Source organism: Notolepis coatsorum, assembly GCF_963971535.1.
Source record: "Notolepis coatsorum genome assembly, chromosome: 9".
Classification (NCBI taxonomy): domain Eukaryota; kingdom Metazoa; phylum Chordata; class Actinopteri; order Aulopiformes; family Paralepididae; genus Notolepis; species Notolepis coatsorum.
Window position 1 is genome coordinate 11,947,391 of NC_140173.1, and position 23,674 is coordinate 11,971,064.

General features: G+C 47.3%; 1 protein-coding gene across 1 annotated transcript in view; it reads left to right on the plus strand.

Moving 5' to 3' along the window:
- Positions 1-23,674, plus strand: part of desi2 (desumoylating isopeptidase 2) — a gene marked incomplete at its 3' end in the record, with an annotated part of 75,944 nt that overhangs the window by 32,676 nt on the left and 19,594 nt on the right. Inside the window, exons 2-3 of the mRNA XM_084321001.1 lie at positions 14,081-14,153; positions 21,694-21,787. Coding sequence (XP_084177127.1) covers positions 14,081-14,153; positions 21,694-21,787 — 167 coding nt within the window. The remainder of the gene's footprint in view (positions 1-14,080; positions 14,154-21,693; positions 21,788-23,674) is intronic.

Genomic DNA, 23,674 nt, shown 5'->3' on the forward strand with positions numbered 1-23,674 from the left:
TGGGAGATGAGCGTGGAACAGAATTTTTTTCTATTATGGGATGTCGAAATATCCGATCCATTTCCAGGTTGTATAATAGTATATACGTCCAAATCATGTTGTTTATCGAGTTATTGGTAACAGATCACTATCCGTCGTGATTAGCTCGAGTCCTGGGACTATTACCGAGTGATCGGACCAAATTTAAATGAGCACCAGCTTCCACTTCCTGTTTCTTCCCTGGGGCGATCCGCCGATCGGCCACCAGATGGCGCTCTTGAACCGTTGATAGGGGCTCACCAGTACATCTCATGTCTCCGGGGGAGAAATATGATTTCGATCACAGATTTTTTAAATATTGATATCAAAGACGCTGTCCAGCGTCTTCGGCAGAATGAGCATGGCGGGGAATGACGTGTTCCAGCGTCAACGGCGATTAAAGTGTTAACAAGGAGAGGCAGAGTTGATTTTGAAGTTTATTTTTTATTATTTTTTTTATTTATTTTTTTATCTAATTTTATTAATCGAGATCTACTTGAAATCAGCCCGCGATCTACCTGTCGATCGTGATCGACTGGTTGGGCACCACTGGTGTATAGAGTAGATCACTGTTAGCAGTATTAGTGTATATAATAGATCACCGTTAGCAGTATAAGTGTATAGAGTAGATCACTGTTAATTATTATTATTATTATTATTATTATTATTATTATTATTACTGTTGGCAGTATAAGTATAGTATATATCAATATTCCAATGTACAATTTTGCTTGTTTGTACAGTGTCTCCCCCCCCCCCCCAATGTACAGTTTTGCTTGTTTATACAGTGTTTCTCCCCCCCCCCCCCCCCAACCACCTCCAATGTAAATTACCCAGTATGGTTGTCAATATCGCAATGCACCCAACCCCCCCCCACACAACCCCACCCAACCTCCTCCAATGTACAGTTTCTACGTCAAATGTATATATATACTCCCTTTTCTTGACTCTTTTTGTATCACAAACTACTGTATTTGCAAATCTGGTATGTCATAAATGTATAGATGTAGCAGTACTTTTCTATCTGTATGTCATGTATGTCATATATGTTACGATGAATTGAAAATGGGGGACCCTGATGTAAACAAGACGAAAGTCTTTCTCTGGTCTGCATCCCCTTAACAATTGTGTGTATTGAGCTGTACTGTATTGTACCCATTCTGCAATCTGTTAATAAAGTTTTCAATCAATCAATCAATCAATCAATAGAGTAGATCACCGGTTGCGAGCCACTGTTCTCAGAAGTCCCTGCCTGGCGCTACACTCATCTTCCTGTATGTTTCCTAAAAAGGGCGTGCAGGAAATGAGAAGGACTCATGAGGAAACGAGGAGGAGCACACTTTGTGACTCAGCCTTGACTTCCTCACGTCTCAATGACACAACAAGTCTGTATTTCAACTTCCATGAATCGGTGTCCAGATCAAGGATCAGTGGTCAGGTCACATGACCACAATACACTCCTCAGTGGCACAAGAAGCAAGCTGTTCTCAGACCAGCGGATCCCGTCCTCCGTGACCCGGAAACTGAAAGATTGTCGTCATATATATATATATTTTTTTAATCCTCTCTTTCTCAGATTTTTCTCTGTTTTCTCCCCGTCCCAATTTAGTCGTTGTGCCAATTCCCCCCCTCCCCTACCTGGTTGTTGTGCGCATGTTCTCCTACTGGTCGGTACAAGGGAACCCTGAAGTCTACCACATGCTTCCTCCGACACGTGCGGCGACAGCCAGTGGCTCTCTTCTCACCTGGCAGCGAGGACTCTCATTGGTGAAGCGTAACGCGTGGCAGGTCACGCTGCCTTCATCAAGTCCTGCCTTTCGCTGAGCAGGCGCCCAGACCTGACCTGTAGGCGTCGCTGTCCACAACGCCAGATCACCACCCACGACTTCCCTCCCCCTAACCCAGCCAAACGAGTTAGTATGACGACCGGCCCAAGCCGCAGGGCAATGCCGACTCCGGGAGTCGAGACCGCAGCCTCTTGCATTGGTGACGAGCGCAATCTCCGCTACACCACCCGACCGCCAAGATTGTCGTCATATTTAAAGGAACACGCCAACATTTTGGGAAATTAGCTCACCGTCTTCTCCAGAGAGAGACAGGAAGATGGATACCAGTTTCCTCTCTGTGCGTTCTGTAGAAAGCTATCTGGCTGCACGTTAGCCTAGCTCAGCACAATGAATGGAACCAGACCGTGGCCCCGGAGGAAGCGGAAGCGCCACGTTAAAAATTTCTCTGGGAAAGAGATCGTTCTGCGATGCGGATCTGGAATGATAGCACTCGCCAGCTCCGGAGCTGATGATGTCATCGTCACGTCGAGTCCGTCACCAGAGTCCGTCACCGGAGTCCCGAGTCTATCTCGAGTTCAATACAATCAACTGAATTGAATGAATCGATTCCAAAAACGAGTGCATCGACGCTTCCAAACATTCCGTTGGCGCCGGTTTAAATGTAAAATGAGTCTCATCTGACAGAAATACAGACGAAGAGAAGAATTTCATTCTGAAGCGCTAAGGTGGTTAAAAAATGCTCTAAAAAGACCCCGTTAAGGTGCTTCGGCTAGATGTCGGCGTGCTTTCACAGGGGGAAGTAAAACACAAGCAAACGTAAATGTCAATGTTCAATTATTTCCGATGAAAACGTATCGTTTAGACGTGCTGATTAATCGATGAAATAACCGTGGCATGGCGTCATGGCGGGCTGTGAAGGCCCGTCTATTTTACACCAGCGAACTCTCCCTAGCAACAGCCTGGCCAGTCTGCAAACCTGATAGTAGTTGACTACTTTAAAGAGCCACACAATGATAGAGATCAATTCTGCTATAGTCAATTATTGATGTGTGTGTGTGTGTGGGGGGGCGTGTGTGTGTGTGTGTGCATCATGCATGCATGCATGCATGCAGCCTTTGTGTGTGGGTGCAAGATCTTTACTGTTTTGTCCCTTCCAATTTCCCCAACAAGATTTGTCCAGACCTTAATTGGACCATTTTTAGGGTTAGAATTGGGGTAGGGCGCGATGACAGTCGGGGTCAAAGGTGAATGTAATTAGTAGTCGGTAGAAGAGACACAAGAGGGGGGGGGGGGGGTTGTGTGTTTAGAGAGAGAAAGAGAGAGAAACCTATGGTGGCAGATCCCCTTACAGATCCAGCTGAGCTAACGAGGCACTGAAGGGACTGATAAGAGAGAGGCAACAATCCTATTATCTGAGTTGGGATTAGTTACTGTTTTGTAATCCATCAGAGTGTGTGTGTGTGGTCTCCCCAAAAGGAAAGCCAAGCAGTTAGCCAGGTACTGCTCAGTATCAGCAATTATAGGAAGCCGCTCAATTTGGAGGAGGCGCTGTTACCTTTACCCTTGATTCTGCCGCCCATGCACCTTGTACCTGACTGTTCTTCATAATTTTCTGATTGCACTCGCATTGTTTATGTCCTTTGTATGAGGCTTCCTTGTACTTCTGTTTATGTGGACATAAATAAACATTTCAAATGTGTGTGTGTGTGTGTGTGTGTGTGTGTGTGTGTGTGTGTGTGTGTGTTGGTGTTCAGATTATTTTATTGTCACTTTCTTTTTCTTTATGTACATACATTCAGAAAAACGTGAGATGCTTGTAGTAGATTTTTTATTTTTTTCCCCCTCCTTTTTCCTCCGATTTTCGTCGTTATGCCAATTCCCAATCCCCTTCCTGGTCGCTGCGCACTTACCCCTCACAGTCGGTCTGGGAGAGTGGAGGCTATCACGTGCTTCCTCCGACACACATGTAGCCAATCAACCGCTTCTTTTCACCTGGCAGCGCGGACTCTCGCTGAGAGGGTATAACGTGTGGAAGGATCACACTACCCCCCTTAGATCCTATCCGCGCTGAGCAGGCGCCCCGACCGAACTGTAGGAGTCGCTGTTTACAACAACCAGGACCCACCCCGCCAGCTTCTCCCACCCTCTAATACAGCCATTGTATTAGTGTGAACGGCCAGCCAAGCTGGTGACAACGCCGGAGCTGGGAGCTGGATTCGAACAGGCGAATCTAGCCGCTCCGGGGTTTGGTGACGAACGCAATCTCCGCTACGCCACCTGACTGCCCATAACCGTAGTAGATTTGTAAACATTATACACAACGTATATTCCATCTATACAAACTATAAACTATAACTATGAATATAATTATAAACTTAATAATAAGCCATAAATAAACTATAAGCTATAACCTAAAATTATAACAAAACTATAAACTAGACATATTTTTCTATCTATACAAACTATACAAAAAAACAGTGGATAAATAAAAATAAATAAATACATGATTCTATAGTGTAGATAGCAGCAGTGTGTGTGTGATAAGTGTACTTGTGTGGTGTGTCAGTGACTTAAGGTTATTTTGTGTGTCTGCTGCTCATGTGATCATTCAGAGTTTGTCCGTCAGTGTTCTGTTGGACCTGAGACTGTAGTAGCTGTCCAGTGTTCTGTTGGACCTGAGACTGTAGTAGCTGTTCAGTGTTCTGTTGGACCTGAGACTGTAGTAGCTGTTCAGTGTTCTGTTGGACCTGAGACTGTAGTAGCTGTTCAGTGTTCTGTTGGACCTGAGACTGTAGTAGCTGTTCAGTGTTCTGTTGGACCTGAGACTGTAGTAGCTGTTCAGTGTTCTGTTGGACCTGAGACTGTAGTAGCTGTTCAGTGTTCTGTTGGACCTGAGACTGTAGTAGCTGCTGTTCAGTGTTCTGTTGGACCTGAGACTGTAGTAGCTGTTCAGTGTTCTGTTGGACCTGAGATTGTAGTAGCTGTTCAGTGTTCTGTTGGACCTGAGACTGTAGTAGCTGTTCAGTGTTCTGTTGGACCTGAGACTGTAGTAGCTGTTCAGTGTTCTGTTGGACCTGAGACTGTAGTAGCTGTTCAGTGTTCTGTTGGACCTGAGACTGTAGTAGCTGCTGTTCAGTGTTCTGTTGGACCTGAGACTGTAGTAGCTGTTCAGTGTTCTGTTGGACCTGAGACTGTAGTAGCTGTTCAGTGTTCTCTTGGACCTGAGACTGTAGTAGCTGTTCAGTGTTCTGTTGGACCTGAGACTGTAGTAGCTGTTCAGTGTTCTGTTGGACCTGAGACTGTAGTAGCTGTTCAGTGTTCTGTTGGACCTGAGACTGTAGTAGCTGTTCAGTGGTCTGTTGGACCTGAGACTGTAGTAGCTGTTCAGTGTTCTGTTGGACCTGAGACTGTAGTAGCTGTTCAGTGTTCTGTTGGACCTGAGACTGTAGTAGCTGTTTGTTCAGTGTTCTGTTGGACCTGAGACTGTAGTAGCTGTTCAGTGTTCTGTTGGACCTGAGACTGTTAGCTATTCAGTGTTCTGTTGGACCTGAGACTGTAGCTGCTGTTCAGTGTTCTGTTGGACCTGAGACTGTAGCTGCTGTTCAGTGTTCTGTTGGACCTGAGACTGTTAGCTATTCAGTGTTCTGTTGGACCTGAGACTGTAGCTGCTGCTCAGTGTTCTGTTGGACCTGAGACTGTAGTAGCTGCTGTTCAGTGTTCTGTTGGACCTGAGACTGTAGTAGCTGTTCAGTGTTCTGTTGGACCTGAGACTGTAGTAGCTACTGTTCAGTGTTCTGTTGGACCTGAGACTGTAGTAGCTGCTGTTCAGTGTTCTGTTGGACCTGAGACTGTAGTAGCTGCTGTTCAGTGTTCTGTTGGACCTGAGACTGTAGTAGCTGTTCAGTGTTCTGTTGGACCTGAGACTGTAGTAGCTGCTGTTCAGTGTTCTGTTGGACCTGAGACTGTAGTAGCTGCTGTTCAGTGTTCTGTTGGACCTGAGACTGTAGTAGCTGTTCAGTGTTCTGTTGGACCTGAGACTGTAGTAGCTGTTCAGTGTTCTGTTGGACCTGAGACTGTAGTAGCTGTTCAGTGTTCTGTTGGACCTGAGACTGTAGTAGCTGTTCAGTGTTCTGTTGGACCTGAGACTGTAGTAGCTGTTCAGTGGTCTGTTGGACCTGAGACTGTAGTAGCTGTTCAGTGTTCTGTTGGACCTGAGACTGTAGTAGCTGTTCAGTGTTCTGTTGGACCTGAGACTGTAGTAGCTGTTCAGTGTTCTGTTGGACCTGAGACTGTAGTAGCTGTTCAGTGTTCTGTTGGACCTGAGACTGTAGTAGCTGTTCAGTGTTCTGTTGGACCTGAGACTGTAGTAGCTGTTCAGTGTTCTGTTGGACCTGAGACTGTAGTAGCTGTTCAGTGTTCTGTTGGACCTGAGACTGTAGTAGCTGTTCAGTGTTCTGTTGGACCTGAGACTGTAGTAACTGCTGTTCAGTGTTCTGTTGGACCTGAGACTGTAGTAGCTGTTCAGTGTTCTGTTGGACCTGAGACTGTAGTAGCTGTTCAGTGTTCTGTTGGACCTGAGACTGTAGTAGCTGCTCAGTGTTCTGTTGGACCTGAGACTGTAGTAGCTGCTCAGTGTTCTGTTGGACCTGAGACTGTAGTAGCTGTTCAGTGTTCTGTTGGACCTGAGACTGTAGTAGCTGTTCAGTGTTCTGTTGGACCTGAGACTGTAGTAGCTGCTGTTCAGTGTTCTGTTGGACCTGAGACTGTAGTAGCTGTTCAGTGTTCTGTTGGACCTGAGACTGTAGTAGCTGCTGTTCAGTGTTCTGTTGGACCTGAGACTGTAGTAGCTGTTCAGTGTTCTGTTGGACCTGAGACTGTAGTAGCTGTTCAGTGTTCTGTTGGACCTGAGACTGTAGTAGCTGTTCAGTGTTCTGTTGGACCTGAGACTGTAGTAGCTGTTCAGTGTTCTGTTGGACCTGAGACTGTAGTAGCTGCTGTTCAGTGTTCTGTTGGACCTGAGACTGTAGTAGCTGCTGTTCAGTGTTCTGTTGGACCTGAGACTGTAGTAGCTGTTCAGTGTTCTGTTGGACCTGAGACTGTAGTAGCTGTTCAGTGTTCTGTTGGACCTGAGACTGTAGTAGCTGTTCAGTGTTCTGTTGGACCTGAGACTAGTAGCTGCTCAGTGTTCTGTTGGACCTGAGACTGTAGTAGCTGTTCAGTGTTCTGTTGGACCTGAGACTGTAGTAGCTGTTCAGTGTTCTGTTGGACCTGAGACTGTAGTAGCTGTTCAGTGTTCTGTTGGACCTGAGACTGTAGTAGCTGTTCAGTGTTCTGTTGGACCTGAGACTGTAGTAGCTGTTCAGTGTTCTGTTGGACCTGAGACTGTAGTAGCTGTTCAGTGTTCTGTTGGACCTGAGACTGTAGTAGCTGTTCAGTGTTCTGTTGGACCTGAGACTGTAGTAGCTGTTCAGTGTTCTGTTGGACCTGAGACTGTAGTAGCTGCTGTTCAGTGTTCTGTTGGACCTGAGACTGTAGTAGCTGCTGTTCAGTGTTCTGTTGGACCTGAGACTGTAGTAGCTGTTCAGTGTTCTGTTGGACCTGAGACTGTAGTAGCTGTTCAGTGTTCTGTTGGACCTGAGACTGTAGTAGCTGTTCAGTGTTCTGTTGGACCTGAGACTGTAGTAGCTGTTCAGTGTTTTGTTGGACCTGAGACTGTAGTAGCTGTTCAGTGTTCTGTTGGACCTGAGACTGTAGTAGCTGCTGTTCAGTGTTCTGTTGGACCTGAGACTGTAGTAGCTGCTGTTCAGTGTTCTGTTGGACCTGAGACTGTAGTAGCTGTTCAGTGTTCTGTTGGACCTGAGACTGTAGTAGCTGTTCAGTGTTCTGTTGGACCTGAGACTGTAGTAGCTGTTCAGTGTTCTGTTGGACCTGAGACTGTAGTAGCTGCTGTTCAGTGTTCTGTTGGACCTGAGACTGTAGTAGGATGTTCAGTGTTCTGTTGGACCTGAGACTGTAGTAGCTGTTCAGTGTTCTGTTGGACCTGAGACTGTAGTAGCTGTTCAGTGTTCTGTTGGACCTGAGACTGTAGTAGCTGTTCAGTGTTCTGTTGGACCTGAGACTGTAGTAGCTGTTCAGTGTTCTGTTTGGACCTGAGACTGTAGTAGCTGTTCAGTGTTCTGTTGGACCTGAGACTGTAGTAGCTGTTCAGTGTTCTGTTGGACCTGAGACTGTAGTAGCTGTTCAGTGTTCTGTTGGACCTGAGACTGTAGTAGCTGCTGTTCAGTGTTCTGTTGGACCTGAGACTGTAGTAGCTGCTGTTCAGTGTTCTGTTGGACCTGAGAGTGTAGTAGCTGTTCAGTGTTCTGTTGGACCTGAGACTGTAGTAGCTGCTGTTCAGTGTTCTGTTGGACCTGAGACTGTAGTAGCTGCTGTTCAGTGTTCTGTTGGACCTGAGACTGTAGTAGCTGTTCAGTGTTCTGTTGGACCTGAGACTGTAGCAGCTGTTCAGTGTTCTGTTGGACCTGAGACTGTAGTAGCTGCTGTTCAGTGTTCTGTTGGACCTGAGACTGTAGTAGCTGTTCAGTGTTCTGTTGGACCTGAGACTGTAGTAGCTGTTCAGTGTTCTGTTGGACCTGAGACTGTAGTAGCTGTTCAGTGTTCTGTTGGACCTGAGACTGTAGTAGCTGCTGTTCAGTGTTCTGTTGGACCTGAGACTGTAGTAGCTGCTGTTCAGTGTTCTGTTGGACCTGAGACTGTAGTAGCTGCTCAGTGTTCTGTTGGACCTGAGACTGTAGTAGCTGTTCAGTGTTCTGTTGGACCTGAGACTGTAGTAGCTGTTCAGTGTTCTGTTGGACCTGAGACTGTAGTAGCTGTTCAGTGTTCTGTTGGACCTGAGACTGTAGTAGCTGTTCAGTGTTCTGTTGGACCTGAGACTGTAGTAGCTGTTCAGTGTTCTGTTGGACCTGAGACTGTAGTAGCTGCTGTTCAGTGTTCTGTTGGACCTGAGACTGTAGTAGCTGTTCAGTGTTCTGTTGGACCTGAGACTGTAGTAGCTGCTGTTCAGTGTTCTGTTGGACCTGAGACTGTAGTAGCTGCTGTTCAGTGTTCTGTTGGACCTGAGACTGTAGTAGCTGTTCAGTGTTCTGTTGGACCTGAGACTGTAGTAGCTGTTCAGTGTTCTGTTGGACCTGAGACTGTAGTAGCTGTTCAGTGTTCTGTTGGACCTGAGACTGTAGTAGCTGTTCAGTGTTTTGTTGGACCTGAGACTGTAGTAGCTGTTCAGTGTTCTGTTGGACCTGAGACTGTAGTAGCTGTTCAGTGTTCTGTTGGACCTGAGACTGTAGTAGCTGCTGTTCAGTGTTCTGTTGGACCTGAGACTGTAGTAGCTGTTCAGTGTTCTGTTGGACCTGAGACTGTAGTAGCTGCTGTTCAGTGTTCTGTTGGACCTGAGACTGTAGTAGCTGTTCAGTGTTCTGTTGGACCTGAGACTGTAGTAGCTGTTCAGTGTTCTGTTGGACCTGAGACTGTAGTAGCTGTTCAGTGTTCTGTTGGACCTGAGACTGTAGTAGCTGCTGTTCAGTGTTCTGTTGGACCTGAGACTGTAGTAGCTGTTCAGTGTTCTGTTGGACCTGAGACTGTAGTAGCTGTTCAGTGTTCTGTTGGACCTGAGACTGTAGTAGCTGTTCAGTGTTCTGTTGGACCTGAGACTGTAGTAGCTGTTCAGTGTTCTGTTGGACCTGAGACTGTAGTAGCTGTTCAGTGTTCTGTTGGACCTGAGACTGTAGTAGCTGTTCAGTGTTCTGTTGGACCTGAGACTGTAGTAGCTGTTCAGTGTTCTGTTGGACCTGAGACTGTAGTAGCTGCTGTTCAGTGTTCTGTTGGACCTGAGACTGTAGTAGCTGCTGTTCAGTGTTCTGTTGGACCTGAGAGTGTAGTAGCTGTTCAGTGTTCTGTTGGACCTGAGACTGTAGTAGCTGCTGTTCAGTGTTCTGTTGGACCTGAGACTGTAGTAGCTGTTCAGTGTTCTGTTGGACCTGAGACTGTAGTAGCTGTTCAGTGTTCTGTTGGACCTGAGACTGTAGTAGCTGCTGTTCAGTGTTCTGTTGGACCTGAGACTGTAGTAGCTGTTCAGTGTTCTGTTGGACCTGAGACTGTAGTAGCTGTTCAGTGTTCTGTTGGACCTGAGACTGTAGTAGCTGTTCTGTTGGACCTGAGACTGTAGTAGCTGCTGTTCAGTGTTCTGTTGGACCTGAGACTGTAGTAGCTGCTGTTCAGTGTTCTGTTGGACCTGAGACTGTAGTAGCTGCTCAGTGTTCTGTTGGACCTGAGAGTGAGACTGTAGTAGCTGTTCAGTGTTCTGTTGGACCTGAGACTGTAGTAGCTGTTCAGTGTTCTGTTGGACCTGAGACTGTAGTAGCTGTTCAGTGTTCTGTTGGACCTGAGACTGTAGTAGCTGTTCAGTGTTCTGTTGGACCTGAGACTGTAGTAGCTGTTCAGTGTTCTGTTGGACCTGAGACTGTAGTAGCTGCTGTTCAGTGTTCTGTTGGACCTGAGACTGTAGTAGCTGTTCAGTGTTCTGTTGGACCTGAGACTGTAGTAGCTGCTGTTCAGTGTTCTGTTGGACCTGAGACTGTAGTAGCTGTTTGTTCAGTGTTCTGTTGGACCTGAGACTGTAGTAGCTGTTCAGTGTTCTATTGGACCTGAGACTGTAGTAGCTGCTGTTCAGTGTTCTGTTGGACCTGAGACTGTAGTAGCTGTTCAGTGTTCTGTTGGACCTGAGACTGTAGTAGCTGTTCAGTGTTCTGTTGGACCTGAGACTGTAGTAGCTGTTCAGTGTTCTGTTGGACCTGAGACTGTAGTAGCTGTTCAGTGTTCTGTTGGACCTGAGACTGTAGTAGCTGTTCAGTGTTCTGTTGGACCTGAGACTGTAGTAGCTGTTCAGTGTTCTGTTGGACCTGAGACTGTAGTAGCTGCTGTTCAGTGTTCTGTTGGACCTGAGACTGTAGTAGCTGTTCAGTGTTCTGTTGGACCTGAGACTGTAGTAGTTGTTCAGTGTTCTGTTGGACCTGAGACTGTAGTAGCTGTTCAGTGTTCTGTTGGACCTGAGACTGTAGTAGCTGCTGTTCAGTGTTCTGTTGGACCTGAGACTGTAGTAGCTGCTGTTCAGTGTTCTGTTGGACCTGAGACTGTAGTAGCTGTTCAGTGTTCTGTTGGACCTGAGACTGTAGTAGCTGCTGTTCAGTGTTCTGTTGGACCTGAGACTGTAGTAGCTGCTGTTCAGTGTTCTGTTGGACCTGAGACTGTAGTAGCTGCTGTTCAGTGTTCTGTTGGACCTGAGACTGTAGTAGCTGCTGTTCAGTGTTCTGTTGGACCTGAGACTGTAGTAGCTGTTCAGTGTTCTGTTGGACTTGAGACTGTAGTAGCGGCTGTTCAGTGTTCTGTTGGACCTGAGACTGTAGTAGCTGTTCAGTGTTCTGTTGGACCTGAGACTGTAGTAGCTGTTCAGTGTTCTGTTGGACCTGAGACTGTAGTAGCTGTTCAGTGTTCTGTTGGACCTGAGACTGTAGTAGCTGTTCAGTGTTCTGTTGGACCTGAGACTGTAGTAGCTGTTCAGTGTTCTGTTGGACCTGAGACTGCAGTAGCTGTTCCGTGTTCTGTTGGACCTGAGACTGTAGTAGCTGCTGTTCAGTGTTCTGTTGGACCTGAGACTGTAGTAGCTGTTCAGTGTTCTGTTGGACCTGAGACTGTAGTAGCTGTTCAGTGTTCTGTTGGACCTGAGACTGTAGTAGCTGTTCAGTGTTCTGTTGGACCTGAGACTGTAGTAGCTGTTCAGTGTTCTGTTGGACCTGAGACTGTAGTAGCTGTTCAGTGTTCTGTTGGACCTGAGACTGTAGTAGCTGTTCAGTGTTCTGTTGGACCTGAGACTGTAGTAGCTGCTGTTCAGTGTTCTGTTGGACCTGAGACTGTAGTAGCTGTTCAGTGTTCTGTTGGACCTGAGACTGTAGTAGCTGCTGTTCAGTGTTCTGTTGGACATGAGACTGTAGTAGCTGTTCAGTGTTCTGTTGGACCTGAGACTGTAGTAGCTGCTGTTCAGTGTTCTGTTGGACCTGAGACTGTAGTAGCTGTTCAGTGTTCTGTTGGACCTGAGACTGTAGTAGCTGCTGTTCAGTGTTCTGTTGGACCTGAGACTGTAGTAGCTGTTCAGTGTTCTGTTGGACCTGAGACTGTAGTAGCTGTTCAGTGTTCTGTTGGACCTGAGACTGTAGTAGCTGCTGTTCAGTGTTCTGTTGGACCTGAGACTGTAGTAGCTGTTCAGTGTTCTGTTGGACCTGAGACTGTAGTAGCTGTTCAGTGTTCTGTTGGACCTGAGACTGTAGCTGCTGTTCAGTGTTCTGTTGGACCTGAGACTGTAGTAGCTGCTGTTCAGTGTTCTGTTGGACCTGAGACTGTAGTAGCTGTTCAGTGTTCTGTTGGACCTGAGACTGTAGTAGCTGCTGTTCAGTGTTCTGTTGGACCTGAGACTGTAGTAGCTGTTCAGTGTTCTGTTGGACCTGAGACTGTAGTAGCTGTTCAGTGTTCTGTTGGACCTGAGCCTGTAGTAGCTGTTCAGTGTTCTGTTGGACCTGAGACTGTAGTAGCTGCTGTTCAGTGTTCTGTTGGACCTGAGACTGTAGTAGCTGTTCAGTGTTCTGTTGGACCTGAGACTGTAGTAGCTGCTCAGTGTTCTGTTGGACCTGAGACTGTAGTAGCTGTTCAGTGTTCTGTTGGACCTGAGACTGTAGTAGCTGTTCAGTGTTCTGTTGGACCTGAGACTGTAGCTGCTGTTCAGTGTTCTGTTGGACCTGAGACTGTAGTAGCTGTTTAGTGTTCTGTTGGACCTGAGACTGTAGTAGCTGTTCAGTGTTCTGTTGGACCTGAGACTGTAGTAGCTGTTCAGTGTTCTGTTGGACCTGAGACTGTAGTAGCTGCTCAGTGTTCTGTTGGACCTGAGACTGTAGTAGCTGCTGTTCAGTGTTCTGTTGGACCTGAGACTGTAGTAGCTGCTGTTCAGTGTTCTGTTGGACCTGAGACTGTAGTAGCTGTTCAGTGTTCTGTTGGACCTGAGACTGTAGTAGCTGTTCAGTGTTCTGTTGGACCTGAGACTGTAGTAGCTGTTCAGTGTTCTGTTGGACCTGAGACTGTAGTAGCTGTTCAGTGTTCTGTTGGACCTGAGACTGTAGTATCTGTTCAGTGTTCTGTTGGACCTGAGACTGTAGTAGCTGTTCAGTGTTCTGTTGGACCTGAGACTGTAGTAGCTGTTCAGTGTTCTGTTGGACCTGAGACTGTAGTAGCTGTTCAGTGTTCTGTTGGACCTGAGACTGTAGTAGCTGTTCAGTGTTCTGTTGGACCTGAGACTGTAGTAGCTGCTGTTCAGTGTTCTGTTGGACCTGAGACTGTAGTAGCTGCTGTTCAGTGTTCTGTTGGACCTGAGACTGTAGTAGCTGCTCAGTGTTCTGTTGGACCTGAGACTGTAGTAGCTGTTCAGTGTTCTGTTGGACTTGAGACTGTAGTAGCTGTTCAGTGTTCTGTTGGACCTGAGACTGTAGTAGCTGTTCAGTGTTCTGTTGGACCTGAGACTGTAGTAGCTGCTGTTCAGTGTTCTGTTGGACCTGAGACTGTAGTAGCTGTTCAGTGTTCTGTTGGACCTGAGACTGTAGTAGCTGTTCAGTGTTCTGTTGGACCTGAGACTGTAGTAGCTGTTCAGTGTTCTGTTGGACCTGAGACTGTAGTAGCTGTTCAGTGTTCTGTTGGACCTGAGACTGTAGTAGCTGTTCAGTGTTCTGTTGGACCTGAGACTGTAGTAGCTGTTCAGTGTTCTGTTGGACCTGAGACTGTAGTAGCTGTTCAGTGTTCTGTTGGACCTGAGACTGTAGTAGCTGTTCAGTGTTCTGTTGGACCTGAGACTGTAGTAGCTGTTCAGTGTTCTGTTGGACCTGAGACTGTAGTAGCTGTTCAGTGTTCTGTTGGACCTGAGACTGTAGCAGCTGTTCAGTGTTCTGTTGGATGTGGACCTGAGACTGCGGTACCGGCTGCCAGGCGGCATGAGCTCAAACAGTTTGTGCGTTTGGATGGCTGAGATTCAGGGAAATATAATATTAGTGTTAATGTGTGTGTATAAAGTGTGTTTATTGTGATATTCTATAGGTTGTTTAACATCTCTCTCTCTCTCTCTCTCTCTCTCTCTCTCTCTCTCTCTCTCTCTCTCTCTCTCTCTCTCTCTCTCTCTCTCTCTCTAGTACTGGATCAATGAGTTTACCACCAATCTGGGAATTGGAGTCTACCACTCAGGGATTGAGGTCTATGGCAGAGGTAAGGTCACTGTGAGCCTCAGGGTTCTCAGTTGTATAAATTGTACGGACAGTCAGACACACAGCTCCCATTCAGATGGAATGGAGACGACTGTTTTCTTTTTTTTTGGTTTAAACGTTTTTTTTGTTTTTATCATAAAAACTTTGGGGGGGGGGGGGGAGTTTGAATAAAGTTTAACGCTTTATTCTATTTTGGAATTCTAGTACAGTGGAGAAGTAAAAATAGAATAAACAGTTAAATATAATTAACTCTGGACATGTGCATATATGGGAAACAAGGTGCGAGACGAGGGTACGTAGGCCCTCTCAGTTATATTTGCCCTACAATAAATATAGTTACAATATATAATCCAATCTAAATCTAATCTAATATATAATCTAAAAAAACGGAAATGCTAAATATATGCAATATATGATCTAATAATCCAATAGTCTAAATCTAATCTAATATATAATAAATAAATAAAAAATGCTAAATATATGCATTGATGAAGTATACAGTACAGTATTCACATAAGGTGTGGTGTGCATAAGGTAAGTCCTTTTAGGTGGGAGTCAGCTGCTAGGGTCCTGGTAGTTGGATGTCTGCCAGCAGTCCCTGCCCACTGTTGTGGAGCCTGATGGCAGCAGTCCCTGCCCACTGTTGTGGAGCCTGATGGCAGCAGTCCCTGCCCACTGTTGTGGAGCCTGATGGCAGCAGTCCCTGCCCACTGTTGTGGAGCCTGATGGCAGCAGTCCCTGCCCACTGTTGTGGAGCCTGATGGTCCTGGTCCCTGCCCACTGTTGTGGAGCCTGATGGCAGCAGTCCCTGCCCACTGTTGTGGAGCCTGATGGTCCTGGTCCCTGCCCACTGTTGTGGAGCCTGATGGCAGCAGTCCCTGCCCACTGTTGTGGAGCCTGATGGCAGCAGTCCCTGCCCACTGTTGTGGAGCCTGATGGCAGCAGTCCCTGCCCACTGTTGTGGAGCCTGATGGCAGCAGTCCCTGCCCGCTGTTGTGGAGCCTGATGGCAACAGTCCCTGCCCACTGTTGTGGAGCCTGATGGTCCTGGTCCCTGCCCACTGTTGTGGAGCCTGATGGCAGCAGTCCCTGCCCACTGTTGTGGAGCCTGATGCCAGCAGTCCCTGCCCACTGTTGTGGAGCCTGATGCCAGCAGTCCCTGCCCACTGTTGTGGAGCCTGATGCCAGCAGTCCCTGCCCGCTGTTGTGGAGCCTGATGGCAACAGTCCCTGCCCACTGTTGTGGAGCCTGATTGTCCTGGTCCCTGCCCACTGTTGTGGAGCCTGATGGCAGCAGTCCCTGCCCACTGTTGTGGAGCCTGATGGTCCTGGTCCCTGCCCACTGTTGTGGAGCCTGATGGCAGCAGTCCCTGCCCACTGTTGTGGAGCCTGATGGCAGCAGTCCCTGCCCACTGTTGTGGAGCCTGATGGCAGCAGTCCCTGCCCGCTGTTGTGGAGCCTGATGGCAACAGTCCCTGCCCACTGTTGTGGAGCCTGATGGTCCTGGTCCCTGCCCACTGTTGTGGAGCCTGATGGCAGCAGTCCCTGCCCACTGTTGTGGAGCCTGATGGCAGCAGTCCCTGCCCACTGTTGTGGAGCCTGATGGCAACAGTCCCTGCCCACTGTTGTGGAGCCTGATGGCAGCAGTCCCTGCCCACTGTTGTGGAGCCTGCTGGCAGCAGTCCCTGCCCGCTGTTGTGGAGCCTGATGGCAACAGTCCCTGCCCACTGTTGTGGAGCCTGCTGGCAACAGTCCCTGCCCACTGTTGTGGAGCCTGCTGGCAACAGTCCCTGCCCACTGTTGTGGAGCCTGCTGGCCGCTGGTATGAAGGACTGGTGTTGTGGAGCCTGAGGGCCGCTGGTAAGCTGGCGGGGTGGGTCCGGGTCGTTGTAAACAGCGACTCCTACAGTTCGGTCGGGGCGCCTGCTCAGCGCGGATAGGACCTGAGTGGGATAGTGTGATCCTTCCACACGTTACACCCTCTCAGTGAGAGTCCGCGCTGCCAGGTGAAAAGAAGCGGTTGATTGGCTAGACGTGTGTCGGAGGAAGCACATGATAGCCTCCACTCTCCCAGACCGACGGTAGAGGGTAGAGTGCGCAGCGACCAGGAAGGGGATTGGGAATTGGCATAACGACTAACATTGGGATGGGAGAAAATCTGAGGAAAAAGGAGGGGGAAAAGATCCAAAAAAAAAAAAAGCATGTTATTTACATTTACATTTACATTTAGTCATTTAGCTGAAAAACGCTTTTATCCAAAGCGACTTACAAGTTCTGTACGACAAGTCATCAGGAAGGGCACAACTCTATCAGCTGAGTAACAATGTTCATCAAAGTGTTGAGTGCTACAGTGTAGGTTAGTTTATTAGGACAAGTGCATGACAGTAAGGTTAGTTAGGGTTAGATAAAAAAAAATACAAAAAATCAGATCAAGTGAGTCTTTAGTCGACGGCGAAAGATTGGACGTGATTCGGCTGCTGTCCTAACTGGGATGGGTAGTTCATTCCACCATTGTGGGGCAAGGACTGAGAATAGGCGACTTCTCTTTGATGACCCTCCCGGAGCTTGGATAGGAGTAGATCTGAGGCGGCCAGAAGATGCAGAGCGTAGGGGTCTTGAGGGTGTGTAGTTAGAGACCATTGACCGGAGGTAGGCGGGAGCGGTTCCCTTTGCCGCACGGTATGCCAGGTCGAGGGCCTTGAAGCGGATTCGTGCAGCAATGGGGAGCCAGTGCAGGTCCCTGTTCTGACAGGCACACCGCTCACACCAGCTACCCAATGTGCGTGTATCCTGTTTATCAAGCAGATATGTATTTTGTTTGGGGTTGCAGAATTTCAGGAATATCCTAACCTTCCATGGGAATTAACGGGAATAATTGGGAATTAACAGGACATATCTGATATTAATCTGATGCCAATCTTCTCTGACTCTGGGGGAGATGGCAAATACAGTAAGTGATTTCCCAAGATTTCCCAAAATGTCGGAGTGTCTCTTTAACTAAAAAGCTAACGTTATCACACACACACACACACACACACACACACACTCACACGCACACGCACACGCACACACACACACACACACACACACACACCAGTTAGCAGGTTTGATAAGCCACCTGGCTGACACAATAACATTGTCAAGGAAACAGAGAAACGGCACGCTAGGCATGGCGGCATTGTGATACTTATCGTTAAAGATGTAGTTGTTTTGGAAACGGAAAAGAAAAATAGCCTAGATATATTTATCTGTAGGAGAACATTTAGGCCTCGTTAAAATGCTTTACAAGCTGGCGGCAGCGGAATAACCAGAGGGAGAGAGGGAGAGAGAGAGGGAGGGAGAGGGAGGGAGAGGGAGGGAGGGAGGGAGGGAGAGAGAGGGAGAGGGAGGGAGGGAGAGAGAGGGAGAGGGAGGGAGAGGGAGGGAGAGGGAGGGAGAGAGAGGGAGAGGGAGAGAGGGAGGGAGAGAGAGAGAGAGATAGAGGGAGGGAGAGAGGGAGGGAGAGAGAGAGGGAGAGGGAGGGAGGGAGGGAGAGAGGGAGAGAGGGAGAGAGGGAGGGGGAGGGAGAGAGAGGGAGGGAGAGAGAGGGAGAGAGAGGGAGAGAAAGAGGGAGAGAGAGAGGGAGAGGGAGAGGGAGAGGGGGAGGGAGGGAGAGAGGGAGAGGGAGGGAGGGAGGGAGAGAGGGAGAGAGAGGGAGAGAGGGAGGGGGAGGGAGAGAGAGGGAGGGAGAGAGAGGGAGAGAAAGAGGGAGAGAAAGAGAGAGAGGGAGAGGGAGAGGGGGAGGGGGGGAGGGAGAGAGAGAGAGATCAAAGGCTCCCGCCCGCTGGCCGACACGCAGGCCTGTCAATCACACACAGGATCGGCCGAGGTGTAGCTGTCATCTCTCCTTCCCTTTTTTAAATAGCCGTCCCGTCGCTCACCTGTTAACGGCTGCTCTCTGTACTCCGTGTTCCCTCCAGCCTTGAAACTTGTGTTTCTCTTGTTGTTGTTGTTGTGTTCTGTAGTTCCTTGGGGGTGGGGGGGGGTAATGACGTTTAACCCTTTCACTGCCACACGACAGAAGGTTTACCCTTTACTATCACACAACCGACGGCGATGCTCCATCATTAGCATCCGCGGAGCTAATGATGCTAATGATGGAGCATCGCCGTCGGTTGTGTGATAGTAAAGGGCTAACCTTCTGTATTGTCACAGTGAAAGGGTTAACCGGCTGTCGTGTGGCAGTGAAAGGGTTAACATAATCTTCTAGCCTATTAGGAATTGAGCTACATCTAAACTGTTCACATGTTTGTGATGACATGTTTCCATGTTCACATGTTTCCCTAAAAGAGACCAACATTTACCAGACAGTGGTAGCTCCTGATGACTAGGGGTGTAACGGTACACAAAGACCACGGTTCGGTACGTACTGTACTAGTGTTGTCACAATACTGGAATTTCGAACTTCGATACGATACCTTGAAAAGTATCGATATTCGATACCATTTTCGATACCACGGGGAAAAAGGTTCAATCTGAAAATATAATTTTTTTCTTTTTTTAATAAATTTAGCTTTTGTTGCTTTTGAAATGCTTATATTTATACTCCCAACAGGGAACAACCGTTTATTTCTACATACATCCGTTCCTGTGCAATCCCAGGCTAAAGAGTTTCCCAAAAATCCCTGCAAATTTTCTAGGAAGGGAGATATCGCGTCTTTTTCCCCTCCTCCTGTTCACCATCTATCTCCTTCCCCTGGGCACAATCCTCCGTCACCATGGGGTCCACTTCCACTGCTATGCAGACGACACACAGGTCTACATCTCCTCCACACCCTCCACTGCCCTTCCCCCACCTCCCTCACCACCTGCCCTGAGGACATCAGGAGCTGGATGAGCAGAAACTTCCTGAAGTTAAATGGCAGCAAAACTGAGGCCCTACTCATCGGCTCCAAATCCACCCTCACCAAATCACACAACACCCCAGTTCCCAACATCACCGTCGACGGCTTCCCTGTACCCTTCTCCCCCCAAGTTAAAAGCCTCGGTGTCATTCAGGACGGCTCCCTCTCCTTTGCACCACACATCAAAAACACCACCCGGTCTGCCTTCTTTCACCTCCGTAATATCTCTAGACTCCGCCCCCATCTCTGTCCCAATCAACAATCCCCCCCACCCAACCACCTCCAATGTACAGTTACCACCCCATCCCACCCCCCCCCCCCCACCCCCACCTACCCCCCCCCCCCCCCCCACCACACCTACCCAACCTCCTCCAATGTACAGTTTCTTCCCCCTCAAATGTATATACTCTCTTTTTAGACTATTTTTTGTACTCATAAACAGTACTGTATATTTGTAGATCTGGTATGTCATAAATGTCTAGATGCAACAGTACTGTCTACCTGTATGTCACATTAACCCTTTCACTGCCACACGACAGAAGGTTAACCCTTTACTATCACACAACCGACGTGTGCTCCATCAAAGTATTTCTATTCTATTAGCATCATTTAGCTCCGCATCCGCGGAGCTAATGATGCTAATGATGGAGCATCGCCGTCGGTTGTGTGATAGTAAAGGGTTAACCTTCTGTATTGTCACAGTGAAAGGGTTAACCGGCTGTCGTGTGGCAGTGAAAAGGTTAAGTAGCCACAGATATTCTCTAACGTCTGGCTTTAGCAGCCAGAGTTCTGCCGCCGCTCACTCTTTTCATGTCGTGTGGAGAAAATTACGCAGAAATAGCCACTGGAAAAAAATCTAGCAGCAGTTGTCTGGTTTCTCCTTTTCATTTCCTCCTTGCCGTCTCTCACTTCTCTGCTACACTCACTTCTCTGCTACACTAACTCAAGGTCCAAATAAAGACCTGCGCTCCGACATCACTTTGAACACACTGACGCACAATGGATGTGTATTTGGAGACTTTCTTTCCCCTCAGAGCTGTCCAATAGAGGGCTGGATGCAGCTGTGTATATACCCCACACCATGACAGAGCCGTCAGGACTGCTTTCAGACCACTACTGTGATATCACTTATTAAAAACATCAACATTTCACATATCTTCCTTGTTGTTGTTGTTCAGGTGGATAATAGTGGAAATGGAGAACCCAGCATTTGGCAAAATTAATCATTGTCCTAAAGCTGTTCTCAGTTCATGAATGCGTTCTCAACATAGCACTTCTCATTCTCCTTAGTCTCAGACACTGAGAACTTGTTGTTGTTTTGGGGTTTCATAAACTTGTTGTTGTTTTGGGGTTTCATAAACTGAGAGTCTGTGATTGTTTGTTGGGTTGCTTGCTACCAACCTGCAAGGACAACTTACTTCAACACTATAACTGATCATAACGTATTCCTATATTGGGGAATAAATCGGTATCAGAGAAGTGAATTTCCAGTTTTATTTGTGAAATCATAAGTGATCGACCGATATGAGTTTTTCAATGGCCGATACCGATATTTAGAGAGCAGGGTGGTCGATGGCCCATATAATACTGATATAATGATTTTCTTTTAGTATTGATTAAAATACAACAATTTAATAATAACAAATGAGTCCAAAATCGCTGAACTAGTTTACTAATGTCATCTTATAAGCTAATTTACTAATGTTAGCTATATAAGCTAGTTTACTAATGTTAGCTATATAAGCTAGTTTACTAATGTTAGCTTTATAAGCTAGTTTACTAATGTTAGCTATATAAGCTAGTTTACTAATGTTAGCTTTATAAGCTAGTTGACTAGTGTTAGCTATATAAGCTAGTAATGTAATGTTAGCTTTATAAGCTAGTTTACTAATGTTAGCTTTATAAGCTAGCTAGCTTAGCTGGTTGATGACAGCTAGGTCTTCACTTCCTGACAAAATATTGCTAACCTTTGGATGTAAAATATCACAGTATTTTTTCCCCCTTCAAAATATCAGTATATCAATATAAATTTGGAGCCCTATATGGTCCCTTTCCAGGTAAGCTAGCTTTGTTCGACCATTAATTGAGACTCTTTCAAGACACCACAGATATTCCTGTGTCCCTGCTGTTTGTCTCCTGTATCGTTCTGTTATCCTGGTGACATTCCTGAGAATAGCTGATACCGGCTGATACCAGAACACCATCACAAAGACTGATACCGGCTGATACCAGAACACCATCACAAAGACTGATACCGGCTGATACCAGAACACCATCACAAAGACTGATACCGGCTGATACCAGAACACCATCACAAAGACTGATACCGGCTGATACCAGAACACCATCACAAAAACTGATACCGGCTGATACCAGAACACCATCACAAAGACTGATACAGGCTGATACCAGAACACCATCACAAAGACTGATACAGGCTGATACCAGAACACCATCACAAAGACTGATACAGGCTGATACCAGAACACCATCACAAAGACTGATACAGGCTGATACCAGAACACCATCACAAAGACTGATACCGGCTGATACCAGAACACCATCACAAAGACTGAGTGCTGCGACTTTGAAAAACGGTCTTTTCCAATATACTGTACTGATGTCATTTTTGCTGTGTGTCTGTATGTGTGTGTGTTTAGAGTTTGCCTATGGAGGACACCCGTACCCATTCTCAGGGATCTTTGAGATTACACCAGGCGACGCCACGGAACTCGGGGAGACCTTTAAATTCAAGTGAGTATCCGACTCGTTTCAGATCCTTGTGTTGAATTAATCGTTTGTTCCATTGTCCAACGTGGCAGCGAAATAGTCAATCATCCTGTCAATCGGACAATAAAGTTGGTTAGCTAGTCCATGATCAAGCCATTCGTTTGGTTGAGGCCCTCAGTCAGTCAATGACTTCAGCTTGGAAGTTATTCAGTCAGTCAGTCAATGACTTCAGAGGGAGGGAGAGAGAGAGGGGGAGAGGGAGAGAGAGGGGGAGAGGGAGAGGGGGAGAGGGAGAGAGGGAGAGAGAGAGAGGGAGAGAGAGAGAGGGGGAGAGAGAGGGGGAGAGAGAGGGGGAGAGAGAGGGGGAGAGAGAGAGAGCGAGAGAGACCGGCCTGCTGAGCAGAGTGACGGGGAACAGAAAGACCTCCTCTCATGCGCTCTATGAAGGACTGCGCCAGCGCCTACTGTAGCACGTCTCCCCATGTTCATGTTGTTGGCAAAACAAAAAAAAAGCTCAGAGCGTTTTCCTGAGTCTTGCGACTGCCGCGGCTCCGCCACTTCCTCGATGTTGATTAGTCGGTCGAAAAGAGTTACCTTGATGAGCGCGCTCCTCTCCAAAAGTTGAACTAGTTTCAACTTTATGTCCCAAACGCTGCCGCCGAGGCGAGGCGCTGGGAAAAGGAGCGCGCCTGTCGTGCCTGTAGCATAGAAATGAATGACAGAAAGGAGCTGACGACTCATAAAACGTCCCCGGTCGACACAGGCCATAGGCTATAGGTATGAGTATTACAGAACCACACATAGTCCACACCACACAGGTGTCTAAATACACATGCTCAGATGAACCCCTCTGATCCAACACTAAAATGCACACACAACAGTCCTATTTACACATAAACACACGGATGAACCAATACCGAACAACAAGTCCACGACCAAACACATAGAGTAACATTATTATAGTAGGCAAAAAAATGCAACATTATCGCCACCCACCTGATGGTGAAGATCTGCCCAATTCTCAAAATCTGCATGTGACAGAAGTCCCGGAGCAGGCTGCTTCGCCTTCTTTGTAAAATCAAAATTGGTTAGGAGGCTTACTTCTTTGATATTCCGTTTAACTTTCGACATTATCCTGGATACCTGTATTTATTTATTTTAAACGGCGGGTGAAGTTTGATTTGTGCCTGCAGACTGCAGTGCAGCGCCGCCACGCTCCGAATGGTAAACGCAAGAATATCATGCATGTTGCATGCATATTACGAGTAGGGTATATCTGCAGTGCCGCAACCCCATAGATGTATGCTATTGTCTATTACGGTGAATTAGTGCGCAAATCATTAATCATACATCAAAATAGCCTAATTTTATTATTATACACGATGACGACGATACAGAAAATTACAGAAAAATTAGAAATGTATGGCAAAAATAGCATTTATTGTCAGTATTTTAGAGACCCCCCAAAAATTCACAAATCATGTTTTCAGGGGAGCTGATGTCTGATCTAGGGGAGCTATAGCGGACCCAGCTCCCCCATGGTTCGCACCCTGCCAACAGTCAACCTAGTAAATGCTCATTCTGTGTGTTTGTGTCGTCTGTGTGTGTGTGTGTGTGTGTGTGTGTGTGTGTGTGTGTGTGTGTGTGTGTGCGCATCCAACAGAGCTCCTGTGCTGCTGTGTATTACTTCTGCTCTAGTTGATCTGCCCTGTGGCTCTGCCACACACACACGCACACACACACACACACACACACACACACACACACACACACACACGCACACGCACAAGCAAACCACTGGACCCTGAATAAGGATGGTCCAAGAGTATCACATCATTCCACACAGTACGTTTTTTCTGTGCGAATTTAGATTTTTGAGGCTGTGGTTCGATTTCGATTTTCGATTCTTTA